Raw genomic sequence first — 20,060 nt, 5'->3', positions numbered from 1 at the left:
ACAGATGCTCCCAGCACTTATTTATCGTCCTTCATTTTTAAAGAACATCTATTTGGCAACTATTTTTAACTTTAATTTTGTGTGTATATATATATACATACATATACACATTTCCCCAAAACCAGACTATAAAACACCCGAGTAGACACTGAAACAGAACTGCAGAATCAACTGGCTGGCAGACGTGCTACGCAAAAGAAATGAACCTCCTACTTTATTTTTAGGAAGAAAGGATATAATCTAGATGTTGCCATTTCTTCCTAACCACTCATGCCTTCTTCCCTACCCACATTAGTTACCTTTCTTTACTGCACCTTTTCTTCTGGAACAAAGCTCCCATTCCCCCACTGATGGTGAGGATGCTGCTCTTCTGGGAATGCCTGGGTGTCTAAGCCTATGATTGCCAAGGGGCAGCATCCACCTTACCAGGCACTAACACTGCCTTCTTCCTCTTGAAAGTTGAACGTCAGGCATAATGCTACTTGCCTGGCATATTATCTCATTTAACCCTATGTAGCAGGTTTATTATCTCTCCTTTGAATATGTGAAAATTGAGGCTCATAAGTTAAATAACTTTCCCAAAGTCACCTGTTTGACTGTCATAAAGATGGGCTTCAACTCAGATCTGCCTGTCTTCTATTTATCAGTGCCTTCCTTGACCATCCTAGTTAACTGAACTACCAATATCTAATGAGCACCTACTATGTAACAGGTACCATGCTAGGAGGTGCACTGTAGTTACTTTAATCATCACAGGCACCAAGGAGAGTATCTGTACATAGTAACTTACACACGTATTATTCCCCTCATCTTCAATATAAACTGCCCAGCCTGGGCTCAGGGATAGTAAGTTTCATTTTAATTCACTGCAGTGATGGCAGAGTCCCACTCACTCTCCACCCAAATACTGGCACAGCTACTGAGACTAATGAGACTGCAGAGACAAACACAGATAGTTGCCAAGAAAACCACGCAGTTCAGAAGGCAGCTGGAGTCTATGTACCTGCCTCAGGATAAAAATACAGGCTGTGCCAGAACTTCCTGGCTCTCAGGTCAATATAGCCATTTGCAAAAAGCAAAGTGTTACAGTTGAGTCAATTCCTTATTCCTACATAGCTCATTTTGTTTCAAATGAGACTAAGGCATCTTCTTCTAAGTCACACTGACTGACGTACAAAAGGAACACTTGCTTTTGTAGAAAAAGATAACACTTCAATTTTTAAAAATAGACCAAGAAGTACAACGCATACACACAGCCAAAATCTCATAAAAATACTAATCTTAGTTATTAAAAAATAACTTGAAAGTAAAACAATTTTAACCTCTTAAATTGGCACACAAAAAAATTTTAAAGATAGGAAAGGGAGTGAAAAAACAGATATTGCCCCAAAACACTGCTGAGCAGAAAACAAATTGAGAAGAAATTTAGCCACACCTGACCAAAAAACAGACAAAAAACTTTAAAATATACGCACACAAACCCGCACATATACTTGAAGGAATTCATTCTAATGAGATCATTGGACAATGGTACCCAGATGTATATACAAAGATGTTCACAGCAGTGTGGTTTCCAACTGATGGCTAAATGGCAAACAATATGGAATGAACTTAGTAAATTATGGTCCACTTACAGAGCTGAAACCTAAGACACTAAAAAGTACTGTGGTACAAATGATTAATTAGATTGTACGGGAAGATTTATTTCCTGTTAGATACACCTATATACTTGAAAATGTTTTCCAATAAACATGCATTATTTCTGTAATTAGAAGGCAGCAAAAATAATCAGATGTTGTGAAAATACACTTATCAGCATAAAAGAATTAACACATTGATGACTGAATAAAAGCATTTATAAAAAGTATTTTTCAAGTATATCATTTTTGTTTTAAGTATATGAATACACGAATATAAGAGAAAAATCTGAAACTAGATTAAAATGTCACAAATGGTTTTCTCTGAGAAGGGGGATGATCTGTAATTTTTATTTTCTTTAATCTTATATCTTTCCCCCACTAATTTAATATATTCTACATGACAAAAAAGGAGGATGGGAAAAGCAAGTTAGTCTTCTGAATGAAAACCTAAGTCTGAATGAAGGTAGCCAAGGTCTGCGGAATTCTAAGCTAAAATCCTCCTCATCTTCCTCTTCCCCCACAGGTATTTCTAAAAATCTTGCAGCTTTCTCATTTTTATTGAGAGTTTAACCGTATGTTTAAAAACAGATTAAAATATGTTTTCATACAATTCCCATCTCACTTGGTCAAACCTTTGTTTCTAATCAAATTAATTTCAGTGATTGACACACAGAACCTATCTCCAAAATGTGACATAATTTTGCTTCCTGTAACTATCGATTAAACCTTTGTTTCTAATCAAAGTAATTTCAGTGACTGACCCACAGAACTTATCTCCAAAATGTGACATAATTTTGCTTCCTGTAACTATCGATTAATATCCAGATCTTCATAAGGGCCAACAAATATGTAACTGACTTGATCCCAGAGAAATACTGCCATATAATCAATGATCTTTTCCTTGATTTAATCTATAAAACATTCCCTTTTAAAAAGGCAAAGGTATCTAATTATGTACCATTAAAAATGAATTTTGACAAGCTACCTAACTTTCAAATTCAAACTCCCTACTTGGAAAGAACTTAAGGAAGAGAAAGACCACTATACCAAGCAGTGGGCTAGATGCTTTACATGTTATTTAACTCTTAAGAATTTATGGCTGGGCGTGGTGGCTAACACCTGTAATCCCAGCACTTTGGGAGGCTGAGGTGGGTGGATAATTACGTCAGGAGTTCGAGACCAGCCTGGCCAAGATGGTGAAACCCCGTCTCTACTAAAAATACAAAAAAATCAGTCAGGCATGGTGGCAGGTGCCTATAATCCCAACTACTCCGGAGGCTGAGGCAGGAGAATCATTTGAACCTGGGAGGCAGAGGTTGCAGTGAGTTGACATGGAGCCACTGCACTCCAGTCTGTGCAACAAGAGCAAAAACTCTGTCTCAACAACGGAAAAAAGAATTTATAAAATAATTTAATGAAATGTTATTAAGGCTTAATGAAATATTATTAAGCCCCCTTATAAATAAGCAAATTTATGGAGGGTTGGTAACTTCAAAAGGTTAATTAAGTCACTAAAAATCACAGCAGGGATTCAAACCTGGTCCCCTTATTTCTTCCTATGCCAAAATCAAAACAATATGCAGATAGGGAATGGGGGAGGGAGGCTGGTACTTTTGTCCTGTTGAGTGGAGTTCTCAACTTGCCTTTCTATTTTCCCTCTTTCCAGACCCCTCTTTCCATCCCTAACCTCCAGTAAGTTGGCCAGGCCCTACCTCCTTTCTGCCTCTACCACCTGACAGGGACTGAGTAGTAATTCTTGGTCAAGCAGAACATAATTTTCATACCACCCAATTTCCATTCAATTTAATCCAGTCATTTTGAAATAGCTATAAAATAATCTAAATTCAAATTTTAGTACCCATGCCAATTTAAATACACATTCAAAATTAAATATTTATGCTATATAGAAGAAGGCTTGCAAAGAACAAACCAAACCGTTAGTTACCTCAGGGGACAGAAAGTGAGGGTTATAACTAATAGCCCTCCATATCATCTACCTGTTACATGTATTAATTCAAATTTGTAAATTAAAAAAAAAATCTGATTCAGCTACTGCAAACACACCATCATTTGAATCCTCAACTATTCACCTATAAGCACCTCACTCAATCAAAACTTGCAGTAACCCACTTACTTTGATAGAAACCATTCAGGAATTAGGACAAGGCAATGAAGAAACCTCCTCACACTGTAGCAACGCCCATGTGGAGAGAAATCCTCACTCACACCAGCTCTCCAAAGTTAGAGTCTACAGCAATAAAACCACTTCCGCTGGCTGTTCTCGATTTCCCTCCTACTGCATGTAACCTGGGGCTCTAACCCGTGGAGACAGAATCCCTCTTGGAGGTCCAAGCTCCCATTGCAGTGGGCCTACTCTGTCCACACCTCCTGAGGCTCCTTTTCTCATTTTCATTTTTCTGGGGATCTAGCTTGTTGAATTTCCAATGTTATAATCTACACCCTGCTTTCCACTTTCCCTGTCTGTTCCCAAAAGACAGGCAGGAGGTTCACATTTACCTCCTGAGTCCCCGTCAGTAAACCTTGATTCAGAGAACTTTCGGAAGTCAGTTCTGGAATCCGCACCCTTTCCTATTATTCTTCTAACTTTCTTGATTCAAAACACAGCCCATATCCTCTAACATTAGGGGAAAAAGCGATTCTAGGCAAAAACGAAGAGATTATGAGTTGGGAATCTTTTTTTATGGCCACTTATATTTGTTAATGAGGAAAATATCTATAGCATCTATTTTTTGAAATCTTTATTGATAGAAAGTAATTTTACTTATTTATAGGGTACATGTGCTATTTTGATACGTGCATAGAATATGTAATGATCAAATTAGGTTATTTAGGGTATCTATCACCTCAAACATTTAGTTAATAGGTACAAACATACAGGTAGATAGATAAGGTCTACTTGGTTATCTTTTTAAAAGTATTTTACAAAAAAATAAAATCATCATCATCATCCAATCCAAGTGTTTTTCTTTGGTGTTCAGGTTCAACTAATGCTAACTGAACCAGAGATGTCTATATCACCTAATTTCATATACATTATCTAATTTGTAGTCAAACACATCTGTTAGGAACTTACCCTTCATTTAAAAGTAGGAATAAAGAAAAACAAAGATAACCTCACCTTGGTAAAAAAATGTTTCAATGAAAGTCTTTTTTAATAAAGAATTTTATTGACACTGCTGCCTATAAAATACTATACCTTCTTGGTATGTTCAAATTCCAGCTGTTTTTCAGTCACAGAATTCGACATCTGAAGTGTTTGTTGAGGATTATAAAACTGACATCCCTACAGAAGTAACTTTCTGGTGACTACAGACAAAAATGGATCTTCAATACCAACTACTTCACTCCTCAGATTACTTTAGATCACAGACTGCTTTTCAGAACTATTCTAACACACCACTGTATTGTAAAATGTCTGAAAATTGTAGAATAAGGGAAATAAAAGAGAATCTAATTGGTGACAGCACATTTTATTTCAATAATCCCACCTGCCAGGGGACATTTCCCAATACACAGGTTACTTTTATAGAGATTCTAAAATACAAATTTAAAAATTAAAGAGTGTGGCCTCTCAAGCCCTCGAAGCAGCACTAACAGACCCTCTCTTTTAAAATTTGACTGAGTAGGTTTTATAGTGTAAGTACACTGAGGTTTCTGGAAAATCTCCCAACGGATGCACAACAAATGTTGACTGGTTCACAGTAGGTCCCCAATGAAAAGCCACTGGACAAATAATTTATTCTCACTCTTCAATCAGAAATTCTGTCTGTGGACCAAAGATGTTTAAGAATCCCATATAACTCTATAAATAACATGCAAAATGTTGTGAACATATGTGCATTTGTATATTTTCTGGGGAGATTCTCAAAAGGGTCCACAACACAAAAAAGTGTAAGAGTCTCTGGGCTTTGCTAACAGGAAGAAGACTGAATAAGCAACCAAGAAACAGGCTCTTGGCCTGATTCCAGGGCTAATATTCTAGGACATCATAAAGCCACATAGATCTCATATTTCTCACCTGTGGAAATATCTATGTCATTTCTAGTATTCCCTTATTCCACAAACAAAAATTTCCGTGAGGTATTACCAGCAGTTTATAATACCGCAAACATTGTATGTCAAGCGTGGTGTTCCAGAACTTAAGACAGTGCTTGGTATGTGCTAAAAGCTTAATAGGGATTAAATGAATGAATAAATAAAACTCTCAAAGAGAATTCTGGTTTTTTTGCAACAGACCAAGCTGCCAATCTGAGTACAAGTGAACCTGTTCAAAAAGATCACTTAATTCTCTGGACTTCAATGTCCTCATCTGTCCTGCAGTAACTGAGAAAAGAGGAATGTAATTAGCTCATCTGTTTCTATGACAACCAATTCCATAGCCATCCCACCTTTAATTACTTCATCCAAAACCTATGCACTGCTATTAACCACTCAGCTTCCAGGCAAACCTGATATCAGACATCACCACGTTCACTCCTACTGCTACTCTTTCCCACACATCAAGACCAGGGCTCGGCAAACTTTCTGTAAAGGACCACACACAAATATTTGCAGTTTTGCAAGCCATATGGTTTCCATCACTACTGCTCAACTCTGTGATTATGGGGCAAAAGAAGCCATAGATAATATTTAAATGAACAATCAGAGATGTGTTCCAATAAAACTTTACTCATGAACTGAAATTTGAATTTCATATAATTTTCACATGTCACAAAACATTTTTATTTTTCCAAGCATTTAAAAACGTTAAAAACCATTCTCAGCTCCAGCGCTGTAATAAACAGGTGGCAGGTTGTATTTCCCTGGTGATCCAGACATTTCCCTACCGCTGAAAAGCAGCACTGAGAGCTGAAAAGTACTTTCTGAGAAAAGGTTCTGCAGAATCAGCTGGTTGACTTCTCTCTCTTCTTCTTGCCTACAACTTTAACTTATAAATAATTTGAAATCAGAAGAACTGAGATAGCGAGGACTATAAAACTCATTTGTTAATATTTAATCATAGCAGTGCTGACTTATAAAAAATATTTATATCTCTTTTAAAAATTACATTAACATCTTCTCATTATACAGAGACAATTTCTCTATTAATTTTAACTGACATGCAATTCTACTTCTTCCCCCATCCTCTTGACCTTGAAATTTGTTGCCTGAATGAATAAAATACAAATATTAGAAGTAATAACGACCGGTTTTCATCTATAAAAACTGATTTTTTTTTTTACTATTTAATATTAAAAAGATTAACAATATTGGATTTTAAAAGGCTGGCAAGAAACATAGACTGTTGGTGGTTGTATAAATAATTAACAGTACAATCCTTCTGGAGGGAAAATGTTTGGCAAAATTTCTAAAAAAGTTAAAAAATATATAACTTTTTGACAACATTTATACTTCTAGAAATTTATCTTAAGAAGATAATCAGTTAAGTCAACACATATTTATATACAGTGAGTTTTATACTTTGAAGAATTATTTATAATCATAAAAAGATTAAAGCAATTTAAATGTCCAACATAAGGCTTGGTTAAATAAATCATGAATGGCATACAATGAAATTCTGGATGGGCATAAGAAATAATGATATAAATAGGCCAGGGACAGTGGCTCACACCTGTAATCCCAGCACTTTGGAAGCTTGAGACAGGCAGGTCACTTGAGCTCATAAGCCCATGAGTTCAAGACCAGGCTGGGCAACATGGTGAAACCCCATCTCCACCAAAAATACAAAAATTAGCAGCTGTGGTACCACAGGCCTGTAGTCCCAACTACTCTGGAGGCTGAGGCAGGAAGATCACTTGAGCCCAGGAGGGGGAGGGTGCAGTGAGCTATGAACATGCACAGCATTTCAGCCTGGGTGACAGAGCAAAACCCTGTCTCTAACCCTGTCTCCAAAAAAAAAGGAAAGAAAGAACATAAAGAAGTAGATGACATAGATATATGTTCACAAGATACTGAAAGAAAAAAATCGCATTACAAACTGCATGTGCTGTTTGATCTCAACTGCATAAATTTCTACATATGGGTTGTACATGTACCAGTGTGTTGTGTGTGAGGCTGAAGAAAGAGAAGTAGCGAAGCAGGGAGTTAAAAGAACGGTCAGGAAGATGTTCATACAGTGGTTGCACCTAGATGGTAGGAGTTTCAATGATCTTTGTATTCTTGTATATATTTTTCTGTATTGTTTCTATTGTGTTACAGTGAGCATATATTAATTTTAAATTGTAAAAGGTTTATTAGAACATATAACACCAAAAGTGACTGCTAATATAAACTATGGACTTTGGGTAATAACGATGTGTCAATGCAGGTTCCTGGGCTATGCCCCACTCTGCCACAGGATGTTGACAGTGGGGAAGGGAATGCATGTGTCGGGGCAGCATGTATATGGGAACTATCTGTACTTTCTGCTCAATTTTGCGATGAACCTAAAACTGCTCCAAAAACTCTAAGTGTATTAAAAAATAAATAAAAATAAAAACTTACTAAAATAATTCTTATCCAAACAATTCGAAAGTTCTGTTAATTAGAAGCAATTTGAGTCCCATAAAAGTCAATCTGAAAGGCTTTTATCAGAGGTGGTTTTAAAATACAGCAGATTACTCGGCGTGAATGGGGAAAAGTCCAGACAACTGAAACACGAAGTCCCGAGCACCAGCTAGCCAGGAGCTCCCTGGTCAGAAACTGATCGAAGAACGCTCTCCTCTTGTGACAACCTATTTTGTGCATTCACACTGAGGATACGCTACTGTTTCTATCCTGTTATTTCTGATTTAACAAAATGTTTTCAGTGAAAGCTTAGAGGACTTAAGACTGGGTTAGATAATCAAGGGCTCAAGGAGAGCAATTTAACACTTTGTCTTAGATTAGCTTTAAAATGGAATTCTGGCTGGGGTCTAAGACCTGTTGCTAAAAGATAAGCTGGTCTTAAGGGCTTTGATGGAAGAACAAGTGCCAAGATGAGATTCTGATGATAAGCCGTTTCTGTTACACTACTACAAGGCATTCTAATGCAAGTCTGAGGATAATAAGAGCAGAGTTGGGAGAAATTAATGGGAAACTACTGAGTCTTACCTCAATTTTCATTTTCTTCTTTATAAAAAATATGTACATTACAATTTATACTTCCTTTGCCATATACATACTTACATATGTATGTCATTATCTACTGACTTTTATTTTAACAGAGCAAAAGGCTTACATGTTTCTGTACCAAATGTATACCTTTTAGTCAGAACTACCTGAATGAGATTTTTTTAATTGCAGGGAGACAAAAGCCACCCTTGATAAGAACTAGGATTCTTATCAAAGATTTGCAAACCCTAGTAGTATAGTATATAAGAAGTATCTTATATTAACAATGGGATGTTAATGAGTTTATAGAAGAAATTAAGTTCCTAATAAGTCATGGTTCCAGATTTTCAACAATGATCAAGTCATACTATGCATGAATCTCAATGCAAATAAGCTGAATTTACAAAAAGCACTATTACTAACTTATACAGAAGTTGTTCCATGGGATAAAATAAGCACTACTAACTTCAGTTTAATACTGCTGGCATTAGTTCAAGATTAGCGTTATACACGCAGCACTGGAGTAAGCGTTTTCTGGTTCCTTGACATTCTTCTCACTAAACATAGTACTAAACCCTGTGAGCAAATTTGCTAGTTTCCCTTGGGAAACATCTAAAATTAAGAATGCAGTTTATTAGGGAGCATAATTTTGTGGACAAGACATTTTTAATCATGCATTATCTTTAGTAATTATTTTTAATCAGGCATTATCTTTAGTAATTAATATTTTTTGGCCAGCCCTTTTATCTACAAATACAGAACTCTTACACCTCAAAAGTAGTGAAATAACAGAAAGCAATAACTCTTGTGGTAAATTCTCATTTCCTAAGACACCCCCACTTTAATCGTAGCAAGATACATTATAACAAATTCATAAGAAACAAAGAACTCAAAATCATTGGGATAAACTGTCCAGATTTTTCAAGTTAGGACACAGCTTATGGCATTAAGAGAAACAGCAGCATACTTCAACCATACAAATGCCACAGAATTTCTTGATGAAAAGTGTCCACACATTTCCTAGCCATATTTTTTCTTTTTAGGCTTTTATATGTTAATGTGTGAAAAACAGATGTGATTCAATTTCAGGCAGTCTGATAGGAATGCTTTTCCTCACCATCCAAAACCTCAGCTTGTTTTGAAAAGGAGTCACACCATGGAGCTCCTTGAAGAACTCAGGAAGCTTCCAGAGGGCACTGACCTGAACTAAATTCATCGTAAATGCTGAATTCCTATGCAATACCCCAGGGAAAAACAAAGGCAACAACGACAAATTTTATCTTCACAACTATCCTAGGAGATACTTTTTATCTCTCTTTTTTAAACTAAGAGTTTTCTAGCCCAGAGGTTATGTACCCTGCTCAAAGTCACGAGGCTAGAGGTAGGATCTGAACTCAGGGAATGCAATGAAAACCTAACTGCCTCCCTGTGAGGCAGGAGAGATGCAATCTAGCTCTGCATCTACAGGCCTCCCGAGCAGAGGCCCCACAGAGAAGGAGAGCTCTCCTGTATCTCCTGACTGCTTCTCCTCTCAAAGGAATGTGCAGATGCCCTGCTGTCTTCCAGGACTGCTGGGAGAACATGAAATTCATAGATGAAAAACTTCTGAAAAACTACAAGCTCTATATATGTGCCATATGCTAAATATATCCAACTCTGAATATCCTAGCAACACAGAAATTACTTTCTAAAATATAGAGAAGAACCTAACAGTGCCTTCTTTGCAGCCACCCTGGAGTGTCTTTTCTGGGGTTTATCTGGAAGCCTGTACAGTGACAAACCATCTAACAGGAAGTCAAGGTCTTAGATGCAAAGCAAAACACCCTGGGCAAGGCAATATAAAACACGGATTTGACATCTGTTGTTGAAGACAGCCAAGCAGCTTCAAAATACAAAAGCATATATAAATAGCAGTCTGTATCCAGGGAAACACATTTTCTCTTTAATAAAAATATTCTTGATTTTAAAGAACACATTAAAATGATTGTTTTAATTTCAAAATGTCAAATCCTGAGAGAACAGAATAATTATTTCATAAAACTCTGATAAATAAAGAATCAGAATTACTTCTTACCTCCCACATGTATACATTATTCTTAACCTGAGATCTTTTCTTCTTATCACCAACAAATGGCCCAAACTTTTTGCCTTTTAAAATTGGTTTAGTGGCCCAGACACCTAGAAAATAAAATCAGTATTTTTATACTATATCATGGTTATTTTAAAGATTGAAACCATTAAAATCAACTAAGTTTCACAAAATAGTTAAAAGGCTAAACTGCCTAAATCAAGCTAATGTCAAATAGCCTGAGATCAAGTTAAATCACATTAAGTCGAGTGCTCAGAGGGGATTTTTATTTTTCTTCTTTATACTCTTCTGTTCTATAAAGAGCTTATATTGTTTTATAATTAGAAAAGAATGTTTTCTATACTCTTAAAATGTTTTACATGTTACACTACCCATACAGTAGGATCACAAATATTTGAATAACACAATCACAACTGAAGAGAAAAAAATATTGGAATGGAGTGAAAGTACAACTGATTTTTAAGCTCCTCTGTCTGCTTGTCTATACAGTTCAAATTGTCTCTAATGAACATGACTTGTTCTTATAAAGGGTTAGAAACAGAGTTTAATGAATAAATATTTTTGAAGTTCACTTGCTTAAAGTGGAAAACCATTTCCTACCTAACTAAACTTCCTGAAAACTTAGCTACTGGAATGGCTCACTTTTCAGAGTTTCCAGCAGCCAAAATAGCTGTTCATCGACAGTATTCTTAGGGTTATTTCTATTTTCTATGCACTAACCATAACAGAAAGCGATATAATGAGCAAGCGGTCTGTGAAATGGCAGGAGTGTGGCCCAGGAGTCCAGGGAACTGGCACATAGCATCCCTTTAGATCGCTGCCCTCATCTTTTGGCTTCAGTTTCCTCAGGTACAGAATGGCAGGTAAAGGCTGGGCCAGTCCTATCCTGCTAGAATGTACGAATTCCACTTTTCTGTAAGTCTGCTATTAACTGCATTTGACAGCACCTCTAACAATTAGTTGAGCTACAAAATCAACCACTTTAATTTGAACAATATACTCAAACTGCTCGATAAATAAGTTTCCAACGAGAATTTTTTAAAGCATGTATTAAAATTTTTTCACACATATGTACATATAAATTAGAGTATCAGAAGTGTATCTTAAAAAAGAAACAGGGATGTAAATATGATATATTCCAAGACTGCATTTTGACTAAGGTTTTACAGTTTACTTCCTTAGCTTTCTGTCTAAAGATGAAGCCACAAAAAGACCAAACACACACAAGCTTGGTTTGCATTCAAGAAATCCCAGCCAGAAGCATTAGGATACACTCATAGCATGTTATTCATTGAAGCATCTACTGAGGGCCCACAAAGTATTTGGTACTGGAGGCATAAAGATAAATAAGAAATGAAGGTACCCACAAGCAATGACAGGGACGGGTGGAATAAAAACAATTACAAAATAATGAAGTGAATATAATGGCACAATCATACTCATCACGATGAAATCAGAGAGAAGGGAAACAACACGTTCTGTGGGACAAGGCCCAGCAGGGAGACTCAGAAGAGGAGGACACTTGGGCGAGTCACGAAGGATGGGGCGTGTGTGTGTGTGTGTTCCTGGTTTTGTTTTTACAATCCGTGTCCAACCTGGATTCTTGACTGGAATATGCATCAACACCATATAATCTTCTAAGTCAAGGGTAAATCCGCTGCTTTTATGGTGTGCTCCCTACCTGACATGCCCTTGCAGGAAGCCTCACTGCCACCTGCTCTTTACTGCCTGACTTGTTCCGTGACAGGAGAAGCACTCACCAATCCGGGTCTTGTCAACAGCAGATGGGAAAAGCCTCACTTCCTCCGGAAGACCTCGCAGCACATGTTCGGGTACCTCAGCCAGGGTCTCAGTGGCCACCGCAGGCTCAGTAGTGTTCTGCAAGTCAAGAAATAGAAGGATCACAGCAAAAGAAAGGAAACAAATATTGTGGGGGTTTTTTTCTGGTTCAATAAGCAAATATGTAAAAATGTAACCGAAACCTGAAGCTGGCGAGCCAGACCAAAACGCTATGTCAAGCATTTGAGGAGCTGCTTTCATGATTGTTTGTAAGTGTCCAAAGGAAACCCCTGCAACCTTCAAGCATGTCTGTGTTACTCTATTTTGTTCCAGCCACCTGTGGCCATTTCCAAAATATAATCACCTCCGGCACCATACTGCTTTAAACTCAAACAAAATCTGGCAGCAAAATACAGCATAAGCTTACTTTTAAATCAAAGGCTACCATCAGTACCTTAACACATTTAAAAAGTAAAAACCAACACTGGTCACTTCAATGAATGCTTTCAGCACACACCACAAAGGCTACTAGGGCCCTCCAACCCTCCCCTATCCATGCCGCCCTCCAGCAACAACCCCTAACTGGATGGAGCTTGAACATTCCACCCCAGAACACGACAATTTATTGTCGTCCCTCATTGTACGTGCCACCTTTCCAGGAAACAGTAATTTACCACTGTTTACCAAGTCACTAAACAGCAAAGTCACCAGGATATCACAGAGTTGCTAAGAAACAGATAATTTTATAAAATTACTTATCAAAGTTTAGTCTGGAATTCATCATAATCTTAAGAAAAGATTACTACTAGATAAGTATGTAAGGAAGGGAGAGATTTGAGCCAACTGGTAGAATATGACTGTTATTTTTTAAATAACTTTCAAATCAAAAGAACACTAAGGGTCTAGTAACTAGTACATCATATATCCTACAGAGCTGACGTGCTTATCAAGTCTAACTGATGGGCATCTCGTGTTACTGCTAAGAATGATGGGTTTTGTAGTCTGAGTGTGTTTCATTTCACTGCACAGGGAAACATTTCTCCAGGACTTTTAAAGGAACCAACATAGGCAAAAGTCATCCCCAAACAAAAAAACTAATTGTTCTCACAACAACGAAGCTCTTGTAGTCTCAAAAATATATGTACCAAGAAAAGAATATCATCCAAACTGGCATACTCTCAGCATTTCAATTTTTGGTTTATTAAATATCAGCAGTCTACTTCAAGAGAAATAAATCTTACAGTCATCATAAACATGGCCATCTACTCTCTGGCCTGCTTCAAGTTGGAGAGCCCAAGAGAGGGCATCTAGAGACAGGTTTTGTCTCTCATGCAGAGCTGAGCCAACTGAGCCTACATTTCAGACACACAAATGCTTTGTTCCTGCTTGATTTACACCTTTGTCCCAACAATATCCCTGAAACATTTGCCAAAACATAAGATAGTCATTTAGCCCCAGAAAATGGTCTTACGGTACCTTCAATTAGCTAAAGTGCATAGGCATTTTTCACTTCTAAATATAGTGCCCCCATTTTTAAATTTTTAATCTATAAGCTGGATTTTTGGAAATATGAACAACTTATTTCCGAAGAGGGAAAAGGTATTACACTGGTAGTTGGCATCCTAAGCTACATAATAATTATTTCAAATCACTGATAAGTAAGTGACATTAACAAATATTTGCCAGAGTGAGGCTTCCTATCAGCACCGGCCATTTAGTAAAGCAAAAGGGAGTTTTCTTCCTCCATCTCAGTTAGGGCCCTAGGCAAAGACTCAGTACCATTTATCCTCCCCAGGAGCACAGTTAGGGTCACCTCATCTGCTAACCTAAACTGGTATCTCCAGGCACTTTTACAGTGATACTAACGACAACTTCATATTTTCTGAGAACTTCCTTGCTCAAGGCACTGTGCTGTCTTACAGGCTGGGTAAAATTTACCCCAAATAGCCCAAAAGGGCTCTTTTCTTACTTAGATACTATCAGTGTCTCCTCCTCGACACACAGAGTAGGAAATTAGAGCTTAGGGATATTGTTTAAACGGCTCGAAGCCTGGATCTGAACCCGCATCTCTCTGATTTGAGTGCCTAGTCAGTACTAACCATCATGAAGTTTTCACTTAAGATTCTGCTGGAATACCATCTAAGAACCTCTGCCCTAAAACTTCCATATTTCCATGGAAATGTCAGCAGGAGATGGCGCCTAAGGCAGGAATGGTCATTCCCACAGGAAGTGTGTAACTTGAGTACAAGTTGGAGATCACATGTATTAAAATTTCTGAAGCACCCGAGAACATAAAGGACCTCAGCAGAGATGTCATGGGAAAAAGAAATAAGAAAAAATTCTATCCATTTGTTTATCCATTTTAAGTCAACTCATTATTTTTTATCTTTTTTTTTCTTTTAAATTACTCTTTTAGTAATTTAGACCCATTAGTTTTTCTTTGGGGCTCATGCACCCAGTAGAGGAAAGTTTTTTCTGTTATTTTTGTATCCTTCGCATTACAAAAGGACCCAGCTACAACAGGAGCAAATCAATTCGCAGCAGCCCAGCCCAGATGCTGGGCAGACCCAGGGCCCTCCCTCCTTTCTCCTCCACAACCCCGCTGGACTCATCATGGCAATGGCTATGGCTGCAAACTGCCTGGAACATTTCTTGAAAATCAGTGATGTGAGAAGTAGAAGGCAGACTCATGGGCTGGACTGCCTAAATAGAACCACCTCTTTTCTTCCTTAGTTCTCCTTCATAACTCTTACCACAATTGTAAATGCTTATTTGTATAGCTCTGTGTTTACTGTGTGCCTCCTCTGTGAGACTGCAGTGAAGACAGATGGTGTCTATCTTATTCAACGTTGTGTTCCCAGTGCTTAGCAGGAGATTTCAAATGTTTGTTGTCACTTAAATACTTGAATGAGTACATGGCTCTTTGTAAACTAACTTAAACCTTTTTTTTTAAAGGGAGGAATAGAAATAAATAAAAGAGCAGGGTCATCTATCAGGAAGTATTTTCTCCACATGCATTTGAATTTCTTGAATTTGAGGCAGATATTCCTCCGGGACAATATAAGAATCCTTTTTCAGAAAATGTGCTCCCAGCACTTTGGCGGCTGATGCGGGTAGATCACGAGGTCAAGACATCAAGACCATCCTGGTCAACATGGTGAAACCCCAACTCTACTAGAAATACAAAAAATTAGTTGGGCATGGTGGCGCGTGTCTGTAATCCCAGCTACTCAGAGGGGCTGAGGCAGGAGAATTGCCTGAACCCAGGAGGCAGAGGTTGCAGTAAGCCAAGATCGCGCCATTGCACTCCAGCCTGGGTAACAAGAGCAAAACTCCGTCTCAAAAAAAAAAAAAATACAAAAAAAATGAGCTGGGTGTGGTGGTGCGCGCCTGTAGTCCCAGCTACTTGGGAGGCTGAGGCAGGAGAATTGCTTGACTCCAGGAGGCGGAGGTTGCCGTGAGCCCTGGCCACGCCACTGCCACTCTAGCCTGGTGCCTGGTGACAAAGTGAGACTCTGTCTCAAAAAAAAAAAAAAAAAAAAAAAGTGCTACACCATTAATTCCAAGCAATGGACAAGTAAACCTTTGGAACAAAGTAATGTTTTCAAAAAATTCTCTCCTCCACATACTCATAAACTGTAATCTCTTCTTGGTACATATCCTGATAGGATTAGATGTAATATCACACTCTAAACAGGTTCATCTTGGTTCTTACACTAAAGAATCACAATATGATCCCAGGATTATTTCCCAGATTGATCTTGTCTAAAATAAATTGTACCATCTACTCAATTAATTTATTTAAATATTTCCGAATCTCTGCTATGGGCCAGGCAATGTTCTAGGCAGCACACTTGCCTCAATAATGCATCACTCTGGTGAGAAATACAGACAAAATTAAACACATACATACAATGCCTGATGCCCTGGAGAAAACTCAAGCATAAAAAAGGGGGTACATGCCTTCTGATCAATGGCGAATGAAAAAAAGAAGGGAACATAGTCATGGAGCAGGGATGGAGATGCCTTTTCAGACAGAATGCTGAGGCCTCTCTAGAAGCAGAAATGGAATCTGTGACGATATCAGGGAAACATGCCAGGAAAAGAAAACAGCCAGGACAAAATCTCAACTTAAGAGAAAATGCAGTATGCAGGCAAAAAGACCCATGTGTCCAGAGCAGAGACGGTGAGAGAAGCAGCTAGAACTGAGCCAGGAGGGGCAGGCAGGGGTAAGGCCTCTGAGAAATACTCATTGCCATTAGCTTGTCTGCACAGAATGAGCGGAGCAGAGAGCAGACCGCGAGCTCTGCAAGGCACCCCAGCTGCTGGCGTCTCCTAGCATGCCCTGTCCTTGCTGCTCCTCAATAGAAGCATGTTCCTGTCTTAGGGGTTTTTAACAATGATCACTGTGATATGAAAGAAGCTAAAGGACTTCTCTGCTTTCCTATTAGTTAGACCTCAATGAGGATTCATTATTTGACTGCTTAATGAAGTACAGTCTTTAAACATGTATCAATGAACAGATCTGGAACAATATGTATTAAATTTAAGTTAATTTAATTGTAGTTATTAACTATTACTTGATCTCATTAATCCAATGTCTCCAACTTCCTACCTGAAACTCAAAGAAAGTCACTACTCGCGGCCGGGCGCGGTGGCTCAAGCCTGTAATCCCAGCACTTTGGGAGGGAGACGGGTGGATCACGAGGTCGGCAGATCGAGACCATCCTGGTCAACATGGTGAAACCCCGTCTCTACTAAAAATTACAAAAAATTAGCTGGGCACGGTGGCGTGTGCCTGTAATCCCAGCTACTCAGGAGGCTGAAGCAGGAGAATTGCCTGAACCCAGGGGGCGGAGGTTGCGGTGAGCCGAGATCGCGCCACTGCACTCCAGCCTGGGTAACAAGAGCGAAACTCCGTCTCAAAAAAAAAAAAAAGAAAAAGAAAGTCACTACTCGCTTCTCTTCCCCCAGTGAATCACCAAAGCCTCTCTCCTTGATTCAGCCCATCAATCAGTCATTAACAAATACTCCCTAAGTGTCTGATCAGGGCTAGCACCATGCTGGGTGGTGAGGATCAGGGACCCCCTCCTCACGAAGCCCACTGGCTAGAGGAAGAACTTCTCTGTTCCTGCTCCCTGAGACAAGAAACCTTAGAGAGATTTTGATTCACGAGTTTTGACTTACTAGGGAGCCTCTGAAGGACCCTTCTACTGCTTTCCTGATACCTTTCCTCTGACCCAGGATGACCTTCCCATGCTGGACGGGGTGAGGAGCTTAGGGAGCATAACATTTATTCCATCCTCTGGGCCAAGATCTGTGCTAACCACTTTACATGCATGACCTCATTTAATCCTCACAACAATAACAATCACAGCTAATACAGATGAAGCGTTTGGTAGGTCAGACACAATTCCAGGCACTTATCACCTCATTTAATCTGTACACTACCAATTGCTACAGGTCCTTTTATGATCTCCATGTTACAGATGAAACTAAACCTTGCTCATGGTCATAGTCAGCAGGTGGCAGAGAAAGGTAATTTCAATCGAAACAATCTGGCTTCAGGATCTGCATTCTCAAATACTAGGCCACAGAGCAGCCCTGCTGAGTAACTTTTCCAAGCTACACAGTTTTAAAGTAGTGGAGCCAAGATATAATCCAGACAGAATCCAGAGTCTACATTCTAACAGTTCTAACCACCAATCCAGGGGGTCTCATACTTCATAGTCCAGGGACACCTGAGAATTTCCTTTCTGGGACCAACAAGGGCAGAGCTATTGCTACAACAACATTAATGTCGTCTGCCTTTTTCCCTCTCAGGTGTGTAGGGTGGAGTTTTCTGGAGGATATCATGTGTGAAAATGTCATCATTCTGATGGCTTATGAAATATGTGTGACTGCTTAATCTTATGTTTTACATTTTTCTGATTTATGAGTAAGACCTGTAGTCTGACTAGCATTACTATGCCAAATCAATTTCCAAGCTTTGATACTGTACTACAGCTTTTTAAGATGTTACTGCTAGAAAAAGATAGGTAAAGAGTAAACAGGACTCAGGCTGGGTGTGGTGGCTCATGCCTGTAATCCCAGCACTGTGGGAGGCCGAGGTGGGTGGCTCATTTGAAGTCAGGAGTTTGATACCAGCCTGGCCAACATGGTGAAACCTCGCCTCTACTGAAAAAACAAAATCTAGCTGGTTGTGACAGCACACGCCTGTAGTCCCAGCTATTCGGGAGGCTGACGCAGGAGAATCACTGCCCAAGGGATAGAGCAAGACTCATTCTCAAAAATAAATAAATAAGAGTACACAAGACTCTCTACACTATTCCTATAACTTCATGTGAATCTATAACTATTTCAAAATAATGTGTTATCATTTCCAACATGGTAAACACGCATAGATATGACACACATCAACAAAAAGTCTGAGCTGCTGCTGCCTCCAGTCTTCCATCGTACCTTCCCTCTCAGGACTAAGAAGCAGAAGACAGGACCCATTCTTAGAGACCATACCTACAAGAGTGGAGGGAGCCAGGGGAGGCTTAATCCACACATTCATGTCCTATGTCCTCCCCTTCCTGGGCATCTCCCCTACTTCCTCAGCACAACTGTTAACATTAAAACTACAAGCTTTAAAACTGTAAGCTTTTTACTCTCTTTCTCCTCCTTCCTTTTTCTCCCTCTATACCCTGAGATATCTTTTTCTTCCATACTTTGTTTTATATATTTTCCCTTAAAAATAAGCCATGAATTTTGGGAAGCCAAGGTGGGTGGATCACAAGGTGAGGAGATAGAGACCATCCTGGCCAACATGGTAAAACCCCATCTCTACTAAAAATACAAAAATTAGCTGGGTGTGGTGGCCCATGCCTGTAGTCCCAGCTACTCATGAGGCTGAGGCAGGAGAATCACTTGAAACCAGGAGGCGGAGGTTGCAGTGAGACAAGATTGTGGCATTGCACTCCAGCCTGGCAACAGAGCGAGACTCTATCAAAAAAAAAAAAAAAAAAAAGCCATGAGAAGGAATTTTTATAACTTTCTACATCTATGCACACTTGAAAAGACAGTGAGCAATGTCAAATATGCAAAGCTGGGGACAAGACATGGTTGTGACATTTGCTCTCCCCAAACAGGCACAAGAGTCTTTTTCATTTGAAGGGTTTCACTGCTAATCTCTAAAGGGGAAAAAGCAAAAGATGCCAGAATAAACTGGGATGAGTTGCAATGGCTTCAGAGTATTAAACACAGCTTACTATCAATGCCTGTTTGGGCTCTCGCAGGAAACAGAGGAAAATGTCGAAGAAAGTTCCCAAGGCTTTAAACCCCAGGGGAGCAAAGCTGAGACCCCAGCAAGGTAAGATTACCAAAAGGGGCCAATTTGCATTTGTATTCTAGGCCTCTCCTCTACCCAAAGAACCCTTTGGGCTCCTAGAAGCCAGTCCCCACTATCCTAACCT

At 38.9% G+C, this 20,060-nt stretch overlaps 1 protein-coding gene across 7 annotated transcripts in view; it reads right to left on the bottom strand.

Moving 5' to 3' along the window:
* The window catches only part of PRDM2 (PR/SET domain 2), a 126,654-nt gene that overhangs the window by 80,174 nt on the left and 26,420 nt on the right, over nucleotides 1–20,060 (bottom strand). For all 7 annotated transcript variants that reach the window (XM_035307793.3, XM_017974339.4, XM_035307799.3 and 4 more), the window contains 2 exons: nucleotides 12,582–12,699; nucleotides 10,807–10,910 (listed from right to left, as the gene is read on the bottom strand). In XM_035307793.3, coding sequence (XP_035163684.1) covers nucleotides 10,807–10,910; nucleotides 12,582–12,699 — 222 coding nt within the window. The remainder of the gene's footprint in view (nucleotides 1–10,806; nucleotides 10,911–12,581; nucleotides 12,700–20,060) is intronic.

This window comes from Callithrix jacchus, chromosome 7, assembly GCF_049354715.1.
Source record: "Callithrix jacchus isolate 240 chromosome 7, calJac240_pri, whole genome shotgun sequence".
Taxonomy (NCBI): domain Eukaryota; kingdom Metazoa; phylum Chordata; class Mammalia; order Primates; family Cebidae; genus Callithrix; species Callithrix jacchus.
The sequence above is the reverse complement of the archived record's forward strand: the minus strand, read 5'-3'. Positions and strand labels throughout refer to the sequence as shown.